The 25,120-nt window shown below is 44.8% G+C and overlaps 1 protein-coding gene across 1 annotated transcript in view; it reads right to left on the reverse strand.

Annotated features, from left to right (window-relative positions):
• The window catches only part of PCSK2 (proprotein convertase subtilisin/kexin type 2), a 204,243-nt gene that overhangs the window by 60,260 nt on the left and 118,863 nt on the right, over window positions 1-25,120 (reverse strand). The window contains exons 3-5 of the mRNA XM_074989445.1: window positions 24,145-24,258; window positions 20,886-20,994; window positions 17,930-17,967 (exon numbers count right to left, since the gene is read on the reverse strand). Of these exons, the coding sequence (XP_074845546.1) occupies window positions 17,930-17,967; window positions 20,886-20,994; window positions 24,145-24,258 (261 nt within the window). The remainder of the gene's footprint in view (window positions 1-17,929; window positions 17,968-20,885; window positions 20,995-24,144; window positions 24,259-25,120) is intronic.

Genomic DNA, 25,120 nt, shown 5'->3' on the forward strand with positions numbered 1-25,120 from the left:
AAATTCCCATGGAAGATGACCGCACTCAGCAACAAGTGACCATTTTCACAGCATTGTCACGAGCCTTTAGTTTAACTATGACCATGCTTGACGCTGCATATCACAGTGAGTTTGTCTGACACAAAAGGAACAGATTTATGTCAGACTTTCCTTTCAGGTAGACACAATAGGGAAAAGATATGAAATTTTTTGAGACTGTTGCAGGGCTTTCAGGTTACTTAGTCCATAGGACCTGTGATATTCAGGTGCCATTTTGATCCTAAGAGGCTTGAACTGTACATTGAGAATATTTTCTAGCCAAATCCTTGCTACCATAAGTCAGTGTAGCACCGCTTCAGCTCTGTAAGTCAATGGACCAAAGCTGATTAGTACAAGTTGAACATCTGGCCAGTGGCTCAAATCCTGAAAGACACCAAGGGGTTTCACTCTCTCATATTGTACTAACATCTATGCTTTATTAAAGGAGTGAGAGTAATATTTCTGCTGCAAGAAATAGTTTAGATTCAGCTATAAGCACAGGTGCGAGTGTTACAAAATTCAGTGCCCTCTACCCTTGAAAATCACAGGTTCTCATGCTGAATGGGGCTAGTTTTTTTCATCTCAGACAATAGGAGATGGGTCTTCTAGGGATCTGTTTTTGAGAAGATTTAAACTGCAACCCTCATGCCATTTTCGACTATTCAATACTTTGTAATTGCTTTGAAAGCTAAAAAGTTTCATAGTAGTTATGATTACATTGTGACTTCATAGTTCATAAAACAAGAAGACACTGCTGTAGTCATCTTAGCATCACAGCTTCCCTTTCTGAGCTCAGTAGGTGCACATATATTAAGTTGCTCAAGAGAGAGTCATAATTAGTCTATATAATAGTCAAAAAAATAACATAACTGGCACCTGCAAAAATCCCTCTACCCTCTTGCTGCAGATAACATTTGTTTACTGGACCAGAAGAGGTTTTACAGAATTAAAAAAAAAAACATTGTCCATGTACAGTAAATTTAAGGGTCAGGCGTATTTTTGAAATCAGCATCTTCATCCTCCAAAGCAAGGGGACATCACTGCTTAGCAATCTGAGTGGGGAGCCACCTAACCCAGTAAGAAGGAAATCTTAAGAAGAGGGGCTTAAGCGCTGTCCCTCAAAATTAGATAGGTGCCACACTTAGGGCTTTCTCTCTGCTTGGGATTCATCTTAGGTTAGCTGTCTGAGCCACAACAACTCTTCCTCATGAAAAGAACCCAGAAAGAGACAACCTCACCCCAGTATAGCCAAAAAAGCAGTGGTCGGGGCACACCTACCATGTGGGAGATCTAATGTAGTGAAGGTAGCAAGGCACCCAACATCCTTTGAAAATCATGGGGAGATAGGTACCTAAGTCCTTTTGGCCATTTGGAAATCTCCGTCACAGAGTCAGCTCCCACTGAAGTCAATGACAGGTTTGTCATTGCCTCAGAAGGAAACTATTGTGACTTTAAGCTGCCATTGTTCCAGCTTCATGGTCTTGTGTGGGCAACATCACAAGGCGACTGAAGTGTGGAAATTCTTTAAGGAGTTCATGGGTTCTAACAGTTTGCTTTCTTAGGAGGGCTAGTGTTTGCTCACCATCAGCCCCCACCGACAGGGGGACAAAGAGGGCCAAATGCAGCAGAGCACTGTGCTACCACTCTATGGCTACGTTTACACGTGAAGCCTACATCGAAGTAGCCTATTTCGATGTGGCGACATCGAAATAGGCTATTTCGATGAATAACGTCTACATGTCCTCCAGGGATGGCAACGTCGATGTTCAACATCGACGTTGCGCAGCACCACATCGAAATAGGCGCTGCGAGGGAACGTCTACATGCCACAGTAGCACACATCGAAATAAGGGTGCCAGGCACAGCTGCAGACAGGGTCACAGGGCGGACTCAACAGCCAGCCGCTCCCTTAAAGGGCCCCTCCCAGACACACTTGCACTAAACAGCACAAGATACACAGAGCCGACAACGAGTTACAGACCCTGTGCATGCAGCATGAATCCCCCGCTGCAGCAGCAGCAGCCAGAAGCCCTGGGCTAAAGGCTGCTGCACACGGTGACCATAGAGCCCCACACGGGCTGGAGAGACAGCGTCTCTCAACCCCCCAGCTGATGGCTGCCATGGAGGACCCCACAATTTCGACGTTGCGGGACGCGGATCGTCTACACGGTCCCTACTTCGACGTTGAACGTCGAAGTAGGGCGATATTCCGATCCCCTCATGAGGTTAGCGACTTCGACGTCTCGCTGCCTAACGTCGAAGTTAACTTCGAAATAGCGCCCGACGCGTGTAGCCGCGACGGGTGCTATTTCGAAGTTAGTGCCGCTACTTCGAAGTAGCGTGCACGTGTAGACACAGCCTATGTGTGACTCTGAAGCAGTGTGAGGGGCCCAGGGCTGACTACCTTAAGCCCTGCCCCTCGCACACTTGACCCTGCCCCTTCTGGGGTGGGGAGCTGGGCCCCCTCTCCCACCTTGCCCCTGGGCCCATGGTGGCTGCCAGCACTACTGCTCATCAAAAAATGAGTTCAGGACTCATCACGCAAACTCTCAAAATCTCTCAGGATCTAACAGGGACCTAGGTTATTTTACGCAGTTCCAGAATGCCATGCCCCACCCTCTAGCTATGTGACAGCACAGACTCAGTTACCTCAATACTGGCCTCTGCCTTGGAACTCCTCAACAGTCTGTGCCACTGGGCCCCTTCAAGGGATGGGGTTAAGTGTTCCAGAGCATGGAGAGATCACATGCATATGTGTTCCAAAAAGCAGTGTTCTAAACATTGCTCACATGATGGGCTTTAATGAATCCATGACATCATAGATGACCACTAATGGACACTAAAATACCTCCCAACAGAAATCACCTTACTTATTACCAAAATATTGGAAGGCTTTTATTTTAAGGAATTATAAGAGACAAACATGGGCTTCAAAATGAGTTTCCCTTTTAATTTGAATAACTGAATGACTGGCCAGGGCTATTACAGTAAAATTTGTAACAGGATGGCCTGACACTATTCACTTATCAGCTCTGCATGATGTAACCCCTTTGGGCCATATCTTCAGCTGATGTAAAGCAGCATAATCCTATTGACTTCAACGGAGCTGTACCAATTTACCCAAGTTCAGGACCTGGCTCGGTGTCTCTAATGAAGTTAGTGATTTACACTGGTATTTCTGCAGAATTAGGTCACTAGTATCCAGCTGAGCAAATATTTGATTTTTCAGTTCAGTGATGGAGTTGAAAAATTTTAAAATATTGGTTAGTTTCAAACTAACTTTTTTTTTCCAGCCAAAAATGAAAAAACAAAGAAAACAATTGTTTGGATCAAACAAAATATGTTTACTGTTTATTTTAACACTTTAAAAATAAAGAAAAATTTTAAAGTAAAACATTCTGAAGCAAAAAATCAGAATTGATGTTTCAACAATGCTGAAATGAATGATTTTGACTTTTTTTTCCTTTCTTTTTTCTGGTAAAACTATTTGTGGAGTTTGACTCAAATTTCTGAATAGCTCTGGTCACACCCAAACCAGCATATTCTGGACAATTTACTTTGAATGAAAATTTTCATCCAGAAAAGTCGCCAGAACTGGTCAGCTGGTGCTTTCCACAGAACAGCTTGACTTAACCACTCTAAATGGTTTGACATTGTAAACGCAAGTAAAAACTCCTTATACCAAATTGCTGCCATTTATCCTGTTGCTGAGCCTCATTCCACATATTGCTGTACATAATTTATGACAAGTAAGAGTCCTCCTTTTATTATTTTAAAAATTAGCCAATAGTAATTTTAGTAATTTTGTCCCAAAGCAAACAATGGAAATTGCAGGTCATAGCAGTAATAGAAACATTCCCTGCTTCACTGCTTACATGATAAGATAATTACTTCAACATTCAACATTACTTCAGCGTAAAAGAATAAATGGACACAAATCAGGCATCAGGAATGGTAACATACAAAAACCTGTAGGAAAACACTTCAATCTCCCTGGACACTCAGTAACAGATTTAAAAGTAGTGACAGAGAGATAGCTGTGTTAGTCTGTATTCTATCCAAACAAAAAAAGCAGTCAAGTAGCACTTTAAAGGCTAACAAAATAATTTATTAGGTGATGAGTTTTTGTGGGACAGACCCACGAAAGCTGATCACCTAAAAAATTATTCTGTTACTCTTTAAAGTGCTACTTGACTGGGTTTTTTGTCAGATTTAAAAGTAGCAGTCTTACAACAAAAAACTTCATAAACAAACTCCTAAGAGAAACTGCAGAGCTGCAATTCATTTGCAAATTTGACACCATCAACCAAGGACTGAACAGAGACTGGGAGTGGTTGGCCAATTACAAAAGCAGTTTCTCCACTCTTGATGATCACACCTCTGCATTAGCTACTGTTAATGGGCCACATTCTCCCTGACTGAACTGACCTGATTTCTCCTGGCTTGATGTCACAACTCCACATTAACTAGTGATAATGGGCCACGTCCTCCGTGACTGAACTGACCTTGTCAACTCTGGCCCTCCCCTAGACTGAGATGCTCTCTTTAAACCCTCCTCTGGAACCCCCACTCATGCATATGATGAAGCAGGTCTTTGCCCACAAAAGCTTATGCTCCAAAATATCTGTTAGTCTATAAGGTGCCACAGGACTTCTTTTTACTTCAACACTGTACTCAGGTCTGCCCCTCTCCCGCACCGCAACAAGCAGGGGACTGATAATATGTTTAGCTGCTGATGAGTAAGCAAAATTTGAGAAAGTTAAGATTGCTTGGCTGCTTTTTACAGGGGCCTATGTCCTGCTGGTATAAGAAGGAATCTTGAGGTTGTATTTCAAAGGCAAGCAACAAGACACAGGAAACTGACATGCCGTTTACATCTGAATTAGAAATGTCTGATTAGTCAAAACAGTAATTAACATAGGGCTGTGTCCTGAGGTCCCTGACTCACTGCTTATGTAAGCAAAACTCACTAAAGTCAATGGGTGTTTTCCTGAACAGAGTAAATAAAAAGTAAGGACCTCAAAATATAGACAATGGTGTTAGAGCAATAAAACCTGTGTTAGAGGGACTACATAAATATGGAGATCATGAGGAGGCCTGGAAGCAGGCTCGCGTGTGCTCACTTGCAGAAGTTGTACATCAGTGTACTTCCATGGACTTCAATAGAGTTACTTCTATTTTACCCACATTGAAATCAGGTAGTGAGTATTTATATGGCTTTGGGGAGAAAGTGGATAAGTAAACGTTTCTCAATCTGGCGACTCCAGATTTCCCCGACAATGACTGCCTGATAGCGATTGCCATCTGCACACGCAAAGTGGTTACCTACCCTGTCCCTTAAGGGCTCAAGGCCCTTTAGATCACTAATGCTGCTATACCTTGCCAGTCCCCTGCCAACTGATTATTGAAAGCTAGGTGGCATAGTTAGAGAGAGTGACCTCCCTCTAAGGCTCACTTAGAGGAACCTCTCAAAATTCCTAAACAAATGTTTAGGTTGGGCAGAGCAAACTGGTCTCTCACAGACCAGAGCTAGGAGATGAGTTCATATCTACATCCTACTGCCTCCTAAACTTTCACCTCAGGTATCTGATGTTTTTGGGGGAATCCTGATGGATTGTGCCAAAGCAGGAGCAGGTCAGAGGCTCTTGGCCAGATTCTGATCTTATTTACACCACTCTCAGTGAATGTTCAGAACTGTAGCTAGTGTAAACCGGATATAGCACCTAGGCCAATTTATACCAGATGAAGGTCTGGACCTGGAATATACTATACAAGCAGTATATGCAACCAGCATGAGACAAAAACCCACTTCTCTCCCTCTTCCTGTTCTCTTTTATCTCTGAATTCCCCTGCTCTCATTCAGGCTTTTTCTCTCAAATGATTTACCAAAATTTGTGAACACAAAACCAACAGCTGCTTTTCCCCTTATTTTCCTTTTTTAATAAACAGCTCTCAGACCCTGCAATGTATGTTCATTGGTCTGCCCAGCACGTTATATATCTTATGCGTGAACATCATTAGATCTGTACGTACGGTCTGAGCTGCAAGCAAACCAGGGAGTATATTACGCTTCGTATTTTAATTATCCATTTGTAATTAAGGGTTTTCTTAGTGGAAAAAAATAATTTTGAAGGAGTCTCTACAGAGCTTCCAAAGCTTAGAAGAAAATATTCATCTTCCATTAAAGATCATCTCCACAGTCACTGTGCAGAATGGAAAATTACAGCTTTGTCATAACTCCCTGCCTTATGGAGAGCAAGTTGCTATACTCATTATTACCCAGCTCCACAGGAAAGGTAACCTGTACACACACAGCACAATATGGAAGGGCTTTCAGATGCTAATGGAAAATACCACTGCAGCAATCAACCTTACAGAGAAGCACTTGAAGCAGCCGTGGCCTCTCAGAAGTGTTTGATCCTGGCAGAGGACCAGTCCTGTAAACAGGATAGACCCAGGGCAGGTGTTTTGGTAACATACACAAACATTGCACGTTCCTTACCCTGGCATTGACATTTTTTGCCTGGATATTTGTGAGTATGAAAGAAAAGGATGCCACACAACTATTTTAAAGCTCCCACCATTCTCTTCATCCCCACAGTCAAACCCGTTGTCTAGATGTTGATCGTTTTGCTTTTCAGCTATCAGTCTGGGCACAAATGACTCTCATTTCACCTCCTTTTCAGGGAGTTCAAAATGGTGCTGTAAAAATCATCTTCCTTAGAGTCCCCTTTCACCATGTGCCTCACCCTTCCCTGACTTTTCATGATCACACATCACATTACAGCCCTGTGTCTTAGCTTGCAAAGCCCTGTACACCCTACTGCTTGCTCTCCTCTCTGTTCTCATCTTTCCCCCTCACCGCACTCCCTTCTGTGAGGCCTCTTCCTGTCTTTTTCCCCACTCTGGGCATTGTGCATTTATGCCTTTATTCAAACTACCACTGGTCAGGAGATGCCCACTGGAATAATTTTTCAATAGAAAATGCAGTTTTGGGTACACAGAAATTTTGGACTTCCCCTTCCCCATTCCAATGTTTGATATCTTTTGGGAAAACCAAAATGAAACGCTTCATTTTGGCTATGTCTACACTTACCCCTTCTTTGAAGTGGGCCCAGTCATCAGGGTGATGGGAGATTATTAATGAAGTGCTGCGATGAACATGCAGTCCTTTATTAGGCTAATTTCTCTGCGGCAACATCAAAGTGTCAAACTTCATAGCACCGGCATGCTGCATAGCCGCGGGCATTTCGAAGAGCCTTTCCTCCCAAAAATCCAGGGTACTGTGTGCAGCATTTAACGAAGATGAATTCAAACTCGAACGGGGCAGAGAAGAGTTATTAGAATTATCAGACGAATGAAAAAATGATCTTATGACACTCAAAGCGCTTGGCTGGTTTAGTCTAACCAAATGAAGACGGAAGGGAAATATGATCGCTCTCTATAAATACATCAAAGGGATAAATACCAGGGTGGGAAAGCTGTTCTTGAAGTTAAGCGGTAATGTTAACACAAACAAATAGATATGAACTGGCCATTAAGTTTAGACTTGAAATTAGATGAAGGAATCATGGGAGGAGAGAAGTTTTGGAACAACCTTCCAATGGAAGGAGCAGTACAGAAAGACTGCACTTGGAAGTTTATAGAAGAATGGTAGGATGAGACAGGGCACACTGGCACGTGGCCCAGCTGTGACTGCTAGTAGCAAGTGCCCTCAACAACTGGAGACTCTCTCCCAGGTGTCTCACTCCCTGAGAACTGATGAGCAGGATTCCCTGGAATGCTAACATGAAGGGGAAAGGTGTCCAGGAGTGCTGGCAGTATTTTAAAGAAGACTTCTTAAAGACACAGGAACAAACCATCATGATTCACAGCAGGAAAAGCAAACATGGTTGGCAACCAGCTTGGCTTAGCAGTGAAATCCTTGGTGAGTTTAAACACACAAAAGGAAGCTTACAAGAAGTGGAAACTTGGACAGATGACCAGGGAAGAGTATAAATATATTGTTTGAGAATGCAGGGGTGTAATCAATGTCAAAGCACTACTGGAATTGCAGCTAACAAGGTGTGTGAAGGGTAACCAGAAAGTTTTATACAGGCAGTTAGCAATAAGAGGGTGATCAGAGAGGATGTGGGACCCTTCCTGGATGAGGGAGGCAACCAAGTGCAAGATGAGAAAGCGGTCCTGTAGCACTTTCAAGACTAACAAAATAATGTATTAGGTGATGAGCTTTCGTGGGACAGATCCACTTCTTCAGATCTTGAAGATTCTGATCAGATGGTGTGGGAAAAGCTGAATACTCAATGCTTTTTTGCCTTGGTCTTCTCAGGCACGGTCAGTTTTCAGACTACTGAACTAGGCAACATGGAGTGGGAAGGAAGTGAGCAGCCCTCAGTGGAGAAAGAACAGGTTAAGAATTTTATTTAGAAAAGCTGAACATACACAAATCCCTGGGGCTGCAATGAAAGCATCCAAGGGTGCTGAGGGAGTACGTAGAGGTCATTGCAGAGCCTTTGGCCATCATCTCTGAAAACTCGTGGAGATCAGGGGAGGTCCCAGATGACTGGAGAAAGGCAAATGTAGGGGGCCATCTTTAAAAAAGGGAAGAAGGACACTCCAGGGAACTACAGACCACTCAGCCTCACCCCACTCCCCAGAAAAATCATGGAGGGGATCTTCAGAGAATCAATTTTGAAGCATTTGGAAGAGAAGAAGTAATCAGTAATAGTCAACATGGATTCATCAGGCAAGTCATTCTTTACTAACCTGATTTCCTTCTATGATGAGGTAACTGGCTCTGTGGACACAGGGAAGTCAATGGATGTGATATACCTAGACTTTAGCAAGCTTTTGATACAATCTTCTACATAATTCTTTCCAGTTAAGTTAAGGAAGCATGGATTGGATAAATGGACTGTAAGATGGATAGAAAGCTGGCTAGATGATGGGCTCAATGTATAGTAATCAATGGCTTTTTGTCTGGTTGGCAGTTGGTTTCAATGGGCATGCCCTAAGGATCGGTTCTCTGGCCAGTTTTGTTCAATATCTTTACTAATGACCTGGATGAGGGGATGCTTTGCAGCATCAGCAAGTTTGCAGATGACACTAAGTTAGGGGGAGAGGTTGGAGGGTAGGACTAGGATCCAGCGTGAGCTAGAGAAATTGGAGGATTGGGTCAAAAGAAATCTGGTGAGGTTTGACAAGGACAAGTGCAGAATCCTACACAGAACAATCCCAGGCATTTTTACAGGCTAGGGACCAACTAGCTAAGCAGCAGTTCCTCAGAAAAGGACCTGGGGATTACAGTAGATGAGAAGCTGGATATGAGTCAACAGTGTGCCCTTGTAGACAACAAGGCTAATGGCATATTAGGATACATAAGGAGGAGCATTTTCAGCATACCCAGAAAAGTGATTATTCCCCTTTATTCAGCACTGGTGAGGCCACATCTGGAGTTCTGGGTGCCCCACTACAGAAAGGTTGTGGTCGCTTTGGAGAGGGTCCAGTGGAGGACAACAAAAATTATTAGAAGCTGGAGCATATGACCTGTGAGGAGACGCTGAGGGATTTTGGCTTGTTTAGTTTGCAGAAGAGAAGAGTGAGGAGGGATTTGATAGCAGCCTTTAGCTACCTGAAGCAAGGTCCCATAGATAATGGAGAGAGGCTGTTCTCAGTTGTGACAGATTGCAGAAGGAGGAGCAATGGTCTAAAGCTGCAGTGGGGGAGGTCTAGGTGGGACAGTAGGAAAAACTATTTCACTAGGAGGGTGGTGCAGCACTGCAATGGGTTACCTAGGGAGGTGGTAGAATCTTCATCCCCACAGGTTTTTAAGTCCCAGCCTGGCAAAGTCCTGGCTGGGATGATTTAGTTAGGGCTGGTCCTGCTTTGGACAGGGAGCTGGACTTGATGACCTTCTGAGGTCTCTTCCAGCTGTAGGATTCTATGATCTGGATGTTGGGTCTTGTCGACATAATCAGGGTTCAACTGATTTCCACATGTGGAGCTGGGAAGGAATCTTCCCCTGGGCCAGATTGGCGGAGACCCTAGGTGATTTTTGCCTTCCTTTGTAGCATGTAGCATGTATCATCTGCAAGTTAAAACTAGAAAAAAATGGTGTAGTGTTTATAACTTGAAGCCTTTAAATCATGATTCAAGGATGTCAATAATGTTCTCAGAGGTTATGGGCCTATTATACAAGTAGACAGGTAAGGTCTATGCTCTATAACATGTAGGATATCAGATTGGATGATGGTCCCTTCTGGCCTTAAAGTCTATGGCTACGTCTACACTGACAAAAAACTTCAAAATGGACATTGAAATGGCCATTTTGAAAATTATTAATGAGGTGCTGAAATGCATATTCAGCGCCTCATCAACATGCCACTGACTGTGGCTCTTCGAATTTGCTGCGCTTCGCTCCCACGGACCTCATCCAAACGGGGGTCCTTTTCGAAAGGACCCCACCAACTTCAAAATCCCCTTATTCCTATCAGCTCATAGGAATAAGGGGATTTCAAAGTTGATCACTTGAATAGACCCAATGAAGCACATGGTATAACTTGACTGTGTAAATGTTCTGCTGGTCGTGGCCAAGTGCTCAACACCTTGCTGACTTGAGACCACTACCACCTGATCTTCAATTATAAGCATCCAGTTCCGAATAAATATTTTTACAGCAACTCTTGACACTCATAAAAACAAAATTCTATCAAGGGAGATTTCTAAAACCACTTTTCTATCATACCACACCCCACCTCCTTTCCACCTTTCCAGCAAATATATAGAACCTCCTGCATTAGAGGTAAGGTTAAATGAATGAAAAAGCAACATTGGTAAGTCAATTTATAAGAGAATGTATTGGACAGCTTACTTCCAATAAATCTTTATTCCCTATCCAATTTGGAGCATTCACTATAATTTTTTACTTTAAACCATATTTGCCATTTTTATTATGTACTTGGTATTTTTACAGATAGACTCTATTTATTTTTATTAGAATAAATTGATATTTTAAAAAATTCTCCCTAGAGCTTCCAGCTGTCGACAGTGCTTGCTCAGAGATGAAGCACATTTTTTTCAGGTAATAGCCTGACATACATTCTCACAGTTCCTGCTATGGACCAGTCCCAGTTCTCACTTCTCTCTTGTGCACGCTAACCTGTTGTGAAGCTGACTAGAAACAGATAGCACAATAAAGATGATAGTGACAGCACAGTCAAGGAAATATGTGGTGAAAAATGTGGGTTGAGGCACTTAATGGCTGCATCTACACTATCCCCTTCTTTTTGAAAGGGGCATGGTAATGAGCGAAGTCGAAAGATACTGATGAGGTGCTGCCATGAATATGCAGTGCCTCATTATCATAACACCGGCTGTGGCAATTTGAAAGTGCCACTTTCAAATCGTGCGCCACCCTTGTAGGTGGGTCCTTTAGAAAGGATCCCCCAGTCTTCGAAAGCCCATTCTTCCTAACACCAAATAGTAATAAAGAGCTTTTGAAGATTGGGGGTCTTTTCAAAAGGACCCCGTCTATATAGGCGGCACGCAATTCAAAAGTGGCACTTTCAAATTGTCATGTCTGTCATTATGCTAATGAGGCGCTGCATATTCATGGCAGCATCTCATTACCATCTTCCGACCTCGCTCATTACCATGCTCCTTTTGAAAGAAAGGGCTAGTGTAGACCTATCCACTATGAATAAATATTTACCGCTTTTTAGGAGTAGTTGTTGCTGAAAATTATTATTTTAAACCTAACCACAGAAGCTCAAATTTGCTTTCTTTCATAAGACAAGATTTCCACTGTGGAATGTTGGACGGTTCATCGTCAAAGAAAATATTTTATAACATGCTATTCGACCTTGAAGCCAATAAATGATTTACTTTACCTTCCTTTTTCATCTGTGAACTTCCCTTTGCGAATGATGAAGACATACAGTAACACCAGGAGCACAATTATAATTGTGCCCTTTAATATCAAGCTAAACAGTGTGGATTCAGTTAAACATAAAGCCAAAATACCATGGAAGATAGACATAAAGGTTATTTAAATGCACAGTTCACATAAAATATGTATGGACTGATTTAAATATTAATTACCCTGCAGCCAGAGCCAGGGAAGATATGAATTCTTTATATCATCTGGGTCATTGTTAGGGCCATCACTTCAGCCAAGACATTGTGAATTTAATTATACCTGTATAAATCAGGAGGAACTCCTGTACAATCAGGGAATAAAACCAAAGAAAAACCTGTGAGCAAGTCCAGAATTAGGCAGAGTATCCCATCCAGAATGGCTATACTTTGGTGTCTACATTGCATTGGGCGCCCACTGACTTTCCTTATGGGTGCATCTACACTAGCCAGCTACTTCAAAGTAGCCAGAGCAACGTCAAAAAAGCACGCTTCGCGCCGTGCGCTATTTTGACGTTGAAATCGACATGAGGCGGCAAGACGTTGAAATTGCTATTCCTATCTGAAGATGGGAATAGCGTCCCATTTTGACATTCAACGTTGAAGTAGGGTGTGTGTACGCGACCCATATCCTGCTACTCTGATATAGCGGGGTCCTCCATGGCGGCAATCAGGTGAGGGGTTGAGATGCTGAGAGCGTGCAGGCAGCAGCACATGCACATGCTAGCCCTGCACGCCCTCCAGAGGCCCCGAACCATCCACCCAGTGCCACGGCATCCACCCAGCCCCCAGAGCGCCCCCAGGGCTCCCCCCCGAGGGGACCCAGGCATCCCTGGCAGCCAAACAGGGGGCCAAAAAGAGGCGGGGCCCCTCCTGGTCGGAGGCTGAGCTCCGAGACCTGCTGGGGCTCTGGGATGAGGAGGAAGTGCTCCACACGATGAGGAGCAAGTGGCAAAACGTGGAAGTGTTTGTCCGACTGGCCGAGGGCCTGGCTGCTTGGGGTCACCCTGCCCGCACTCCGGATCACGTCCGGAGCAAGGTGAAGGAGTTGCGGCAGGGTTACGCCTGGGGCCAGGACTCGGCCAGCCAGTCTGGGGCTGCCCCTGCTGCTTGCCCATATCACAGGGAGCTCAGGGCCATCCTGGGCCCCCGGGACACCTCCTCCCCCCAGCACCCTTGACACCACGGCTGACAAGCCCCAGCAGGCCTTGGAGCCAGAATCCAGCCCGAAGGCCAGCCTGCACTCCAAGGCCCACCCAAAGAGCCACCCCTTGGGACAGCAGAGGAGGGGTCCAGCAGCGAGGGGGGCGGTTCCTCATAGACCTCCCCTCCCAGAGCACCAGCCAGGTGTCCGCCCACTGGGGTTCCCCCGACTGCGGCAATGAACGATCAGGTACGTACCCCACAGCACACACCCCTGGGTGGCCAGCGTACAGGCGCATGAGCAAGGGCTGGAGGGAGTAGGCCGCGTCTGCCACGAGGCAGAGGGGCATGACAATGTCCCCCAGAGGGATCTCCCTCTAGGGGATGTAGGTCCCTGCCTCCAGCCAGCAGTACAGGCCCAAGTTCCGGAATATGCAGGCATCATGTGTGCAGCCGGGCCAGCCCACGTAGACATCCTGGAAGTGGCCCCGGCTGTCCACCATGGCCTGCACGACCACAGAGTGGTAGCCCCTCTGGTTGATGTATCTTTCCCTGCTGTGGTCCGGGGTGTGGATGGGGATGTGGATCCTGTCCAGGGCCACAAAGCAGTTCAGGAACCCCATGGCGGCAAATCTGGCGATGGCTACATCCAGGCCCCCTACTTGGATGACCCTCTGCAGCAGCATGGCATTGAGCACATATACCACCTGTGGGGAGGGAACACAAGTGCCCATGAAAGTGTGCAGGGTGCCCCAGGCCCCACTCCTGGGTACCTCCCCAAGCACCCCCCCAGCCCCTCCCTCCCCGGAACCTCTCCCTCCCCAGCCCCACACCCAGCCCTCCCTCCCCAGCACCTCTCCCTCCCCAGCTCCCCACCCCAGGCCCCCATCCCCGCACCCCCAGTGGATGCATGCCCAGGCCTCCTTACCTTGATAACGACAGCCCCGACTGTGGGCTTTCCCACTCCGAACTGGTGTCCCATGGAGCGGTAGCTGTCTGGAGTGGCCAGCTTCCAGACAGCTATTGCAACCCTCTTCTCAACGGGAAGGGCGCACTGCATCCGTGTGTCCTGGTGCCTCAGTGTGGGGGGTGAGCCATGGACAGAGCTCCGGGAAGGTCTGCCGGTGCATACGGAAGTTCCGCAGCCACATGTCATCGTTCCACTCCCCCATGACCAGCTGCTCCCACCATTAGGAGCTGGTGGGGTAGCTCCAGAGGCAGCGGAGCACCAGCGGGAGAGGAAGAGGGGAGCCCGGTGGTCAGCGGCATCCCCGTCTGCCCCCTGGGAAGGCTCCTCTGCCAGGAGCTTCTGGGCAGCTTCCTGTGCAGCACCTAGCAGGGCACTTGCTCCGTGGGTGACTACCTGGAGGGCTTCCAGGTGCTGGTGCTGCTGTTGCTGCTGCTGCTGCTGCTGCTGCTGGGGGTCCATGGCTGCTGTGCGTTGGTCTGCGAGAGTGTGGCTAGCGCTCTGCAGACCTCATGCTATGCAGGCTGGGTGTGTCTGGGAGGGGTCCTTTAAAGGAGCGGCTTGCTGTTGCTTCGGAAGGGCTAGTCCAGCCTGTGACCCCATCCAGGGGCTTCCCTGGCCCCTTATTTGGACAGGGAGTGCTTGTGTGTGTGGACGCTCCACATCTCCTTCTGGGGCAGCTCCTTTGGACGTTCCCCTGTGCTACTGCGACCTTGAACGTCGATGGCACCACCCCTTGAGGATGTGTAGACGATGTGTGTTGAAGTAGCCTATTTTGATGTTCTTAATTTGAAATAGGAGACTTCGAGGTATTGTGCTAGTGTAGACGTAGCCTATATGTCTCATTCCAGTGGAGAATCAAAGTCAATGGGAGAGTGATCTGCGGTCAATTTAGTGGATCTTCACATGACACACTAAACTGACCCCAGGTGTATCGATTGCTGCACTAAGTGTAGATCTACATTCACTCAGGGAAAAAAAATACTCCCAGCATATGTACTATGTTTATGACAGATGATGACACTTTAAAATGACTTTTTGTTAGTAGGCTAAAATATGACAATTATTGTGGATCAGGTTATTACTGTGCCATGTCCTTTATCTCCAGGTATTTAATATTGAATCTAGGACACAAGGACACCAGCTATATAGACTGGTCTTGTGATGATAGATGGATATCATTTTGTGTGGAAGCACTGCAATATCTTTGAAACATAATGGCTTACAGATAGTCCCTGAAATACAAATGGGTTACATTCCGAACACCTGCTCATAAGTCAGAAATACCTTTATACTGTAATCTCTCGAGGTATGCATGAATCCTCACATACCTTGAATATCACATAAGTCGGGGAGGGCTTGGGTTGGGGCCCTGGGAGAGGGCAGGAGGGTTAAGCCTGGGGTGGGTTAGGGCACCAGGGGTGGTGGGCGGGTGCAGTTGAGCTGGGGCTTGCAGGGGGTTGGACCCAGGTAGCCAGGGGCTGAGGTAGGGGTTGAGCCCAGCCAGAGGGGTTGGAGCCAGGGCTGTGGGGGTGGTGGCTATGGGGGTTAGAGTGGGAGCCCGGTGCTCTGGGGGTTGGGAGCCCCAGGCATATGTGGAAGCCAGAGTCCTGCATGCAGGGGAGCGTGAGCTGGGGTCGTAGGGGATTGGGGGGGGATTGAACCAGGTAAACAGGAGCAGGGGAGATTAGCTGGGGGAGGGTAAGAGCCTTAGGCACCTGCAGTGGCTGACAACTGGAGCCCCATGCGCACTGGCGACTGAAAACCCAGCGTGTGCCAGGGGGGTCAGCTGTGGACCAGGGGGTTGAGCCGGGTAGAGGGGGGATTGATCGGGGTGAACTGAGGTGGTGGAGGTTTGAGCTGGCAGGGGGCTAGAGCCCCTGTGCATGCTGGTGGAAGCTGACAACCAGAGCCCCAAGTGCAGGGAGTGGGGTGAGCTGGGACGGTGGGAGGGAGGGGTTGAGCCAGACGGAGGAGGGCTTGAACGGGAGTGCACTGGGGCTGAGTGCTTGAGCAGGGGACAGGTTGGAGCCCTGCATGTGCTGCGCCAGCCAAGCCGGGTGATCTGGGGCCACACAGGGGTTGGGCCCAGGTCCATGGGGGTTGGGGCTGGGGTCAAGGCCCAGGTGTGTGGAGGGGTTGGGGCACGGGGGTTGGAGCTGGGTCCACAGGGTTTGGAGGGGAGCCACAGGCATGCAGCTGGAACCCCCCGCTGGGGGAGGTGAGCTGGGGCGCACGGTGGGAGGGGAATGAGCTGGAGTATAAATGGTCATAAGTCGATGTGTTCTTAAGTCGGGGACCACCTGTATTTCAATTAATTCCTTGTAATTTTTAGGCTCTTGTCCTAAATGGATCAAGTTTGTGTCAGTGTTTTAGAGGGTGACCTTGCTGTACTGGAGCCATACCCCTTTTTGTGTTTCTTTCCTGCCCTCTGCATTTCCCTTGTTCCCTCCTCCATCACTGCTTGCAATTCCTTCTCTCTCTGTTACTCACCTCAGCAACTTTCATCTCTCTCCTCTCCCTCCCCCACTGCCCCACAGTGAGTTTGTCACTCAGTACTGCTGGGTTTTTTCTACACTTTGGAATTCCATCCTTTCCCCTCCATCCCCGCAAACAAATCCCTTTCCTTGCACTGAGCTGTCCTCTCTCTCTGGCCTCCCAGCTCCTTCCATGCAGTTCATCAAAGTTGCCCCTGCCACATCATCTTCCTCATCCTCTGTTCGGACAATGCCATGCTCCTGCTGATCGTGCTGGCTGCCAATGTTCCCTCTAATCTTTTCCATCCATGTTCCCAGGTCCTCCTACTGCCTATGCCTTAAAGGCTGAAGCACCTCAACCACACAAGCACGGGCAGGAACTCAAGCAGCCTAACCACTAGGCAAACTGGCCCCTCCAGACCCTCCCAACCCTATATCACATAGCTCTATAACAAAGATGATGGAATCAGTCCCTTAAGTGGAATGGAGCAGGGGAGATAGTATGCTTGGCAAAATGATGTCTCAATAATACCTCAGAAAGTAGAAAGTGGCACACCCTGATATGCAATGAGAGCCACAACCATTGAGTGTGTGATTTCAAGAAAGAGACAATATTGCACTACAGAAGCCCCATCATTTCTTTGAGCCCCTTTGTATATTAAATGGCCCAACCCTAGCCAGCAGTTTCAATGTTTAAAAAAAAAAAGCAGAACACACAGAGCATGGCAACCGAGCAGAAGCAGGGAGTCAGGCAGTAATAATGTCAGAGATGACAAGAGAAGAGAGCAGAGTCTAGAATACTAAGAGATAACAGCCCAGGACAACAGAGGTAAATCGGAGGTGATTTTGAAGAAACAATCACTTTACACTGTACGAACTGTCTGATTGTGCTGCAGACACACAACCCCTGTGCAGGACCTGGGCATGCTCTGAAATGTTGAATTTAATCACATGTTGTAAATGAAGTATATGGTTATCGGCGTTTTCAAGCTCCCATACGTTATAGCCATTGTGAACAAACAGCACCACAGCCAACAGCAGTAGCATCTCTGTTAGTCTTCATGTAATAGGTGAACTCTGCATTTCACCAGCAAGATTTAGCACCAATTCCCAGGTGACTCACTTCTATGCTGAATCCAATATTGCAAACTACAGCTTATTTAAAGGTAAGCTACATCATCCCTCCACACAGTCTTATTGCTGTTTTATCCCTTACCCAGAAAGCTTGTGTCTGGCAATTTGCGAGGTCCAATTTTTAGACTACTTGCTTTCAATGTAAAATTTATCATCTTCAGGATCGGTAGCTCAGCTGGGCAGTTCCTCCATTCAGTGTGTAAATATTTTTTATGAAAGACAGATCAAAACAATAAAGAGCCTTACATTTTACAGGAAAGGTCAAGTGTGTACTTACATAATTTGAGGCAAGATCAGGATGAAGATAATCAATTCCTGCAATAGGACAAAGACAGCACACAAACCAAAGGTTAACGTTAAAAAAAAGAGACCAAACCAAAACTCCTATAATGCTTTATAACAACTATAAAACAGAAAACCACAATTGCCACTATAGAAAAACTACAATAAAGAATAATGCTGGTCTCAAAACTTGTAGGTCTGACAACCCAATGGTCAAATGTGGACTTTTAAATTAGGTAGCCAGTTCAGCTGTGAGCTCAGGTGGGAGCCTTTTGTCCAGTATATGAGGAGCTAAGTGCCAGTCTGCACCCAAGTGGAAAATGAAACACCAAATTTATGGGACATGTTTCTACGTTGGATTATACATGGTTAGCAGTGGTAGCTCTAGTAATATTTTACATTTATGCAGTAAAGAGTTTTAAAATACTTTACAAACATACCTAACTACAGTCTAGCATTGTACATATTGATACACAGGTTGTTTAACCCAGCACTGAGATATAACCACCTCTAGCTAAGAAAAAAACAATTTTATAAAGTTTTGATCAAACGCCTACAGACTTCAGTGGGCTTTGGATTCAGGGCCTAGTAGCACTGTTTTACTACACAAGTGTCAGAGAAGAAATGAAACTATTGTAGACAGTGGAAACCACAGAGGCCAATTAAGTAGGCAGAATATTAATTAAGTTAGGAATGGTGAGATCTCTGGAGCAAACCTGTTTATTTCCATGACCAGTGACAGAGAAGTCTTTTTTTGATTTGCAAACATCTGACTATCACGACAGACTGTGCATTCAGCTTTCTAAGGTACTTCATGGTGCTTACAGAGCCTAAATTAGATGTGTGAGATTAGGGGAGCTGACGCCCTCGTCGGGCCCAAGGGCAAAGGGGCAAGGGTGGGGGGGCATCTCTGCGCTCCCAAAAGGCACAGGGCCTTAGGAGGAAAGGGGGCAGAGGCAGGAGCAGCTAGCCCTCAGCACCACCTGGACCGCTGCACCCGTTCCTCCTGGCCCTCAGCACTGCCTGGAGTGCATTGCAAGGCACTTCTGCCTCTCCAGGCAGCGCTAAGAGGCACCCAGAATGTACTGTGCAGTGCTCCAGTGGCAATTTAAAGGGCCCAGGGATCTGGGCATCACCTCTGCTGCAGTAGCAATGGTGGCAGCCAGGAGATCTAGGAACTTTTGACTCATCAGACCCCAGGGCATTTGTCCCCTTTTCCTCCCTCTGTTCTGCCCCTTATTGGCTGACCTATGTGCAACGTTTGCAACAATACTGTCATGGGACATGTGCCATCCAGTTATCTGTGTTTGAATTTGGTTACAAATTAAAAAATCTCCCACAGATTCACTCACATCCATTGATATTTTGAGCAAACTAGGCCTATTTATAGTCTTGCACAAAAACTAAACATTTTGTAGTTTCTCTGTGATTTGCTCCAGAAAGCAAACAAAATTCCTAATGCCTAAATTCCACAAAACAAAACAATCATTTATTCAATGGATTTAATTTAGTGCTGTGAAAATAACTGATTTTTGGTTCAATGACAGAATTGAAGAGGTTGAAAAAAATTACACCCAAAACAAAACATTTTATTTTTGTGGGGTGAAGGTGAGAGTCTGTTTAAGCAATAAAATGAAAAATAGTTTTAAAAAAATCAAAACACCGTTAAAAAGGTCAAAAGAAATTTTGACTTTTTTGTTGGATCTCCCCCCACCTGTCATACCTAAATAATTCAGCAAATTTGCTCTGAATGACAAGAGAGAATGGAATATTGGTAACATGAGCAGTGTTGGCTGGCCTTCACAGGTGACACACAATGTTTCTGTTCATTGACTGGATGAGCACAACTCTTAGAAGTGCAAATATTCACATTTATAACTACAGAATTGGCTTTTGGCAAACATTTGCTTAAAATGTGCTGGTCTGGAGAACATTCCTGAAAGTACCTGGTTTGCTAGAAAAGTCACAGCGTATCAGCTGATCTCAGGGGAAAAATCCTTCCATGCTCTGTTCCGCTCTCTAAACATGTCCTCCAGCTAACTAGCATTCCTGCAGCAGTGTAATTTAGACAGAGCTTCACTCAACTCACTGTCACTCAGGTTACAATTGTATCCAGTCTCTGAAAATGCAGGCTGTGTTATACAGGACCATTGAAAATGGGCCAGAGAGCTCTGAGTCCTCCACATACTGGGTAACTAACTACAAGCCAATGTGCCTCTGTATCTATCCAGCTGTTTCACTGGAGTACGGAACAAAGTGGGTGACAGAACAGGGACAGATCACAAAGAAGCCCAGAGGATATTGTTGGTTTCAGTCCTTTCACTTACTTTTTAGCATTGTTCAGTTACTGTGGCAAGTCTACGCAGCTATATTGCAAAATTCACCTACCTGAAGAGTGCTGAGAAAATTTGAGAGAGTCTGTGTATTTTGTTTGAAGTGTTGTTGAAGCAGTGTTTGGTGGTCCCAAGTCATGAGAGACAAGCGCTGTGTATTCTTGTATATTGACAGTCTGATTAATCAAAGCTCTTTTCCCTCCCCCTTCCCCTTTACCTTAAACTGTTATTCTACGTAACATGCAGGCATCTATAGACATCCAGAGAGAAAGTATTATTTCAGTTCTGCTGTATACTGTCAATATTTGAAGAAGGGAAAGCCTCTTATATCCGCTATGTGCCAGGCAGTTGCAGTTCCCACTGAAGTTAAATATAAGTCCTCATGTTCAGCTAATGCCCCTGGGTTTGGTTCATAAAAGAGCTGTGTGTGCATCACTAATAATAATTTACCCTGCCAATCTCAAACTCTTTACCTAGTCTGGAGAGCAGCATTAACATTACCATTAATCTTGGTTACACTTTATTTCACTTTTTTATTAAAGTTTTTGCATACAATCATACTGAGTAAGCTATTTAAAGCTGTAAAACTGCCTTATATGTCTTGGAATACACACTTACCATCATCCATAATTCCTATGGTAACACCTTTCCCCGTATATCCTAGCTCCCAAGCTTCAGCCACATTTAGATCAAGTCCAGGGGTGCCATCTGCTTGACCAGTGTTGATCTAACACATCAATTGAAAAGCAGAAGAGTATTATTACATGGGTATGTGTGCAGGCACAGTCTGTTTTCTACAGCCACTGAATTTCTGCCCGGTTCCTACTGCTTATATACTATGTGAGAGATGTCTCATTAACTCTGTAGTGCATATTGATATAATATGGCAGATGGAAAAATAAACCCACAACACCAGGAGAATTCCATGGTAGCAAGGCTACCATGTGTAGCACTTCCAGCAAAATCAGGATCAGGCCCTTACATTCCAATCCAGAGAAACATATAAGCATGTAAGTACTCCCACTGAAATCAAATGGGATTATTTATATGCTTAAAATTGCACACACTTAACCCCTTTGTTGGACTAGGGCCACAGGGCACTTCTGTACCAACACATAGGTCAAATGTTCCAGGGCATTTGCTCAAACTCACCTCACATATATTCACATTATATTCACAATAACCTCTGTTTGTGAAAGACATTTGTTTTGAAGGACCATATTCAGTTTTAGATAATTGCAGTGCCTAGACAAGTGTTGAATGCCCACTACAGCCCTCATTTCCATTCCATCATCAACAGTAGAACTGGTTGACAGAGTTTCATTTGGAGGGAAATGTCTATATTTCTAATTTTTTTTTCAGATGGGAAAGCAAATATTTGTAAAGTTTCCTATAAACAGTAAATTTCAAAAGAAATTATTTAGGAACTTTCATATCAAAATTTTCATTTGGATTTCTAGTTTCCTTTTGGAATTTCAAATTTCCATTATGAAATTTTGAAATCATGAATGGCAGCTGCTACTTGGCAATGACTGAAACATTTTATATTCTATTTTAGATCCAAGTGTCTTCTGTTTGTGGTGTAATAAAACAGTTAACAGTTGAATTGATCTCTCCCAGACCTGAAGAAGAACTCTATGCAGCTCAAAAGCTTGTCTAATTCAACAACTGGAGTAGGTCCCATATAAGATATTACATCCTTCACCTTGTCTTGGCTACAACAACACTGTGAGCAATGTTTGAAATAGTTTAATTGATCTGTTTGTGTTGTAATGAAACAGAGACACCTTGATCTAGAAAAGAGTATAAGATGTTTCAAATCACTACCAAGCAGCAGTTACTTAATAATTTTTAAAGGTAAAGAATACAAATAACTATTATATTGCATTGACATATCTGCAGTGGGAGCACATGTTATGCTCTCCTACTACTGGCGTGGCATGAACAATGTAAAAATAAGTATAAAATGAAATTAAAAACACTTTTAAAATTGGAAACATAACATTGAATTTTTTACATTTAAATCCATTTTTCCTAAATGAAAATTTTCTTAAATTAATTTTTTTTGTTTTGATAATTTCCTGAATATTTTGTCAGAGTCAGCATTTTTAAACATGTTTCAGTTTTGAAAAAAACAACAACAACATTTTTCTTGGGGTAAAATAAGATTTAAACAAACATTTTCTAATTAACACAACTGAACAGTTTTCCTATCGCTCCTGGTGGCCTTTCCATTTTTGTTTCTTTCCTGTGCAGAACACCTCCACCTTCAAACATCTCTGTGGAAATAACTTCTTTTTAGTTCACTGGCAACCAATTAGGACATCAAGGAGAATTTGTTTTGTTTTCAGGCATTTTTAATTCTGTTTTTACTTCTACACACCCATACAGGGGCAACGCATGGGGGGTAAGTGGGTGTTACATGCACTCCCTCAGCATCCCCAGCCCCTCCCCCCCTCACTGTCTGTGCCAAGCCACTTCCAGTGAGTACGGGGTGGTCCACCCGTCCCCCTGAGCTGTGCAGCCCTAGAGCAACACGAGCTTCTTAACATGTGCTGCTCCTGGGCTGTGCTGCTCCTGGGAGGGACAGGATTGCCACTGCACTCAGAGGAAGTGGCAGGGCATTTCTGAAGAAAGAAACAGGTGGGGGCAGAGTAGGGGGAAGGGGTAGAACCCAGGTGGGGAAGGGGCTGGGGCAAGTGCAGGAGCACTTGGCTGGTGCCCCTCTGGCAGCCCCATCACCAGTCACCACTGCACATGCGCACACTCACTTGAAAAGGGAAATCTAGAAAGCAAAGGGATGGATTCACAAGGAAGCTATGGTACCATACCAAAGAGCAGGAGTAGAAGACAGTGGTGCTACCTTCTTTTATGCCCAATAGCCCAGTAATTCAAGCAGTCAGCCAATTTGTGAGAGATTCATATTGAAATCCCCACTCTGCCTGATTTGAAGCAGGGACGTGAACCTCTCCTCCCAAATCTCATCAAAGTACTTATATGCCACGTGCCTGTCTGAATGAAAAGTGAATTATTTCTCCAAAGTGGAACAGCATCAATAGGGATCTTGAGAGAGCCGTGGCTAGGGAAAGTTCCACTTGAGGCAGTCATAAGTGGGTCACACATACATTCCAGATGTGTGTCTTGGTTGGGCGTGAGCCCCCTTCTGTACACTGGACTTGTGCCTAACTCCCTGTGTGACTCTTTTTAGATGAAAACTGAAATTTTCCACCAAGGAAGAGGAAAGATCATTACCCAGACTGCTGCACATGACATGTTAATGAGCATCGACACAGAGACACTGGATGTGTCCATGTGACGAAGAGCTCCTGAAAGCAAAGTACTGAGACTCAGAAATGATAATGTACCTCAATGTAACAATCTTGTCTTCACTGCATGAGTGCTCACACCCGACTCCCAGTGTTGTCCTGATGCAGAGCCCACTGAAGGCAATGAGACTCTACGCATTGACATCACTGACCTTTGAATCATTCCCGACTCCAGTCCCAGCATGAAGCTGGCTCACTACCCTTCCCTGGGAAGGATTCTCTTGGAATTAATTCAAAGTTCTGGTCAGAAATCTGGGGGCACATTCCCAGGAAACAAGTATCAGAGAGGTGGCCGTGTTAGTCTGCATCTTCAAAAACAGCAAGAAGTCCTGTGGCACCTTGTAGACTAACACATATTTTGGAGCATATCTGTTTGACGAAGCAGGTCTTTGCCCACGAAAGCTTATGCTCCAAAATATCTGTTAGTCTATAAGGTGCTGCAGGACTTCTTGTTGTTCCCAGGAAAGTGCCACAAGAAGGAATATAATGTAAATAAATTGCATATCTGTTGGTTAGTGCAGATCTTTCTTAAAAAATAACTATTTGCTTACCAGGTACCATTGCTTTGTAAATAAAGGATCATTCATGTTTATGTCAATTTCATTGATCTCCCGATAGCCTCGCTTTTTTCTGCCAAAGCCTTCTTGCTGCACAGCCTTCTTTATCTGGAACAGTAACATTTACGTGATTAACACAACATTAATAGTTAACATATACGTTTTTCTAATGCACTGTTTTTGTCAGAAAAATAAAAAATTCCTAATTACTAGAAGTGAAAGCTATTTAAGTAAACCCCTTCCCAGCTTTAGGTTTTGGATATGATAAAGATATGGTCTGAACCAGTGCTGAATTTTGTTTTTCAACTTTTATCCTGTGCATTGTCATAGCCAGCCATGATTTCCTGTATCAAAAACAGAACACTGGATACACAGATTAGTTTAATAACATCTCATTTCTACCAAAAGATTGTGGTATGAAAACTGTATCTGGTTTTAGAGGCTTCTTGGCTACATCTACGCTAGAGAGTTTTGCAGACAAAACTGGAGTTTTATAGACAAAACTCAGAGTGTCTACACACAAAATGTATTTTGTAGATGTAAACTGTCAACAAAAAAGCTGTGTAGACACTCCAGGGGGCCCTTTTGTTGATAGAGCAGATCAAAAGATTGATCCGCTTTTAGATCTGTGTAGACAATCTATTGACAGTTTTGTTGGAACACGTCTTCCTACAGTAACTTCTGTAGACAGATGTTTCTAGTGTAGATGTAGCCCATATGTGCATTTCAAGTCTAAAATATATTTGGTGTGTTACCAAGTTTTATGAACTTTCTGACCCAATAACTGCCAGGCTGCATATGGATTTTCCTTGTAGCACCTGGAAACAGGGTCTGGTAAGCTCAATGGATGAATAAAACAGTGCACACTATTAGGCATCAGATTACATTCATATTTTGTTTCATGGTCAGTCCATTGTCACTCATCTGACCAATCCTCCTCCTTTACCCAAGCTTGGGACTGGCATGGAAT

Source organism: Carettochelys insculpta, chromosome 3 (genome assembly GCF_033958435.1).
Source record: "Carettochelys insculpta isolate YL-2023 chromosome 3, ASM3395843v1, whole genome shotgun sequence".
Taxonomy (NCBI): domain Eukaryota; kingdom Metazoa; phylum Chordata; order Testudines; family Carettochelyidae; genus Carettochelys; species Carettochelys insculpta.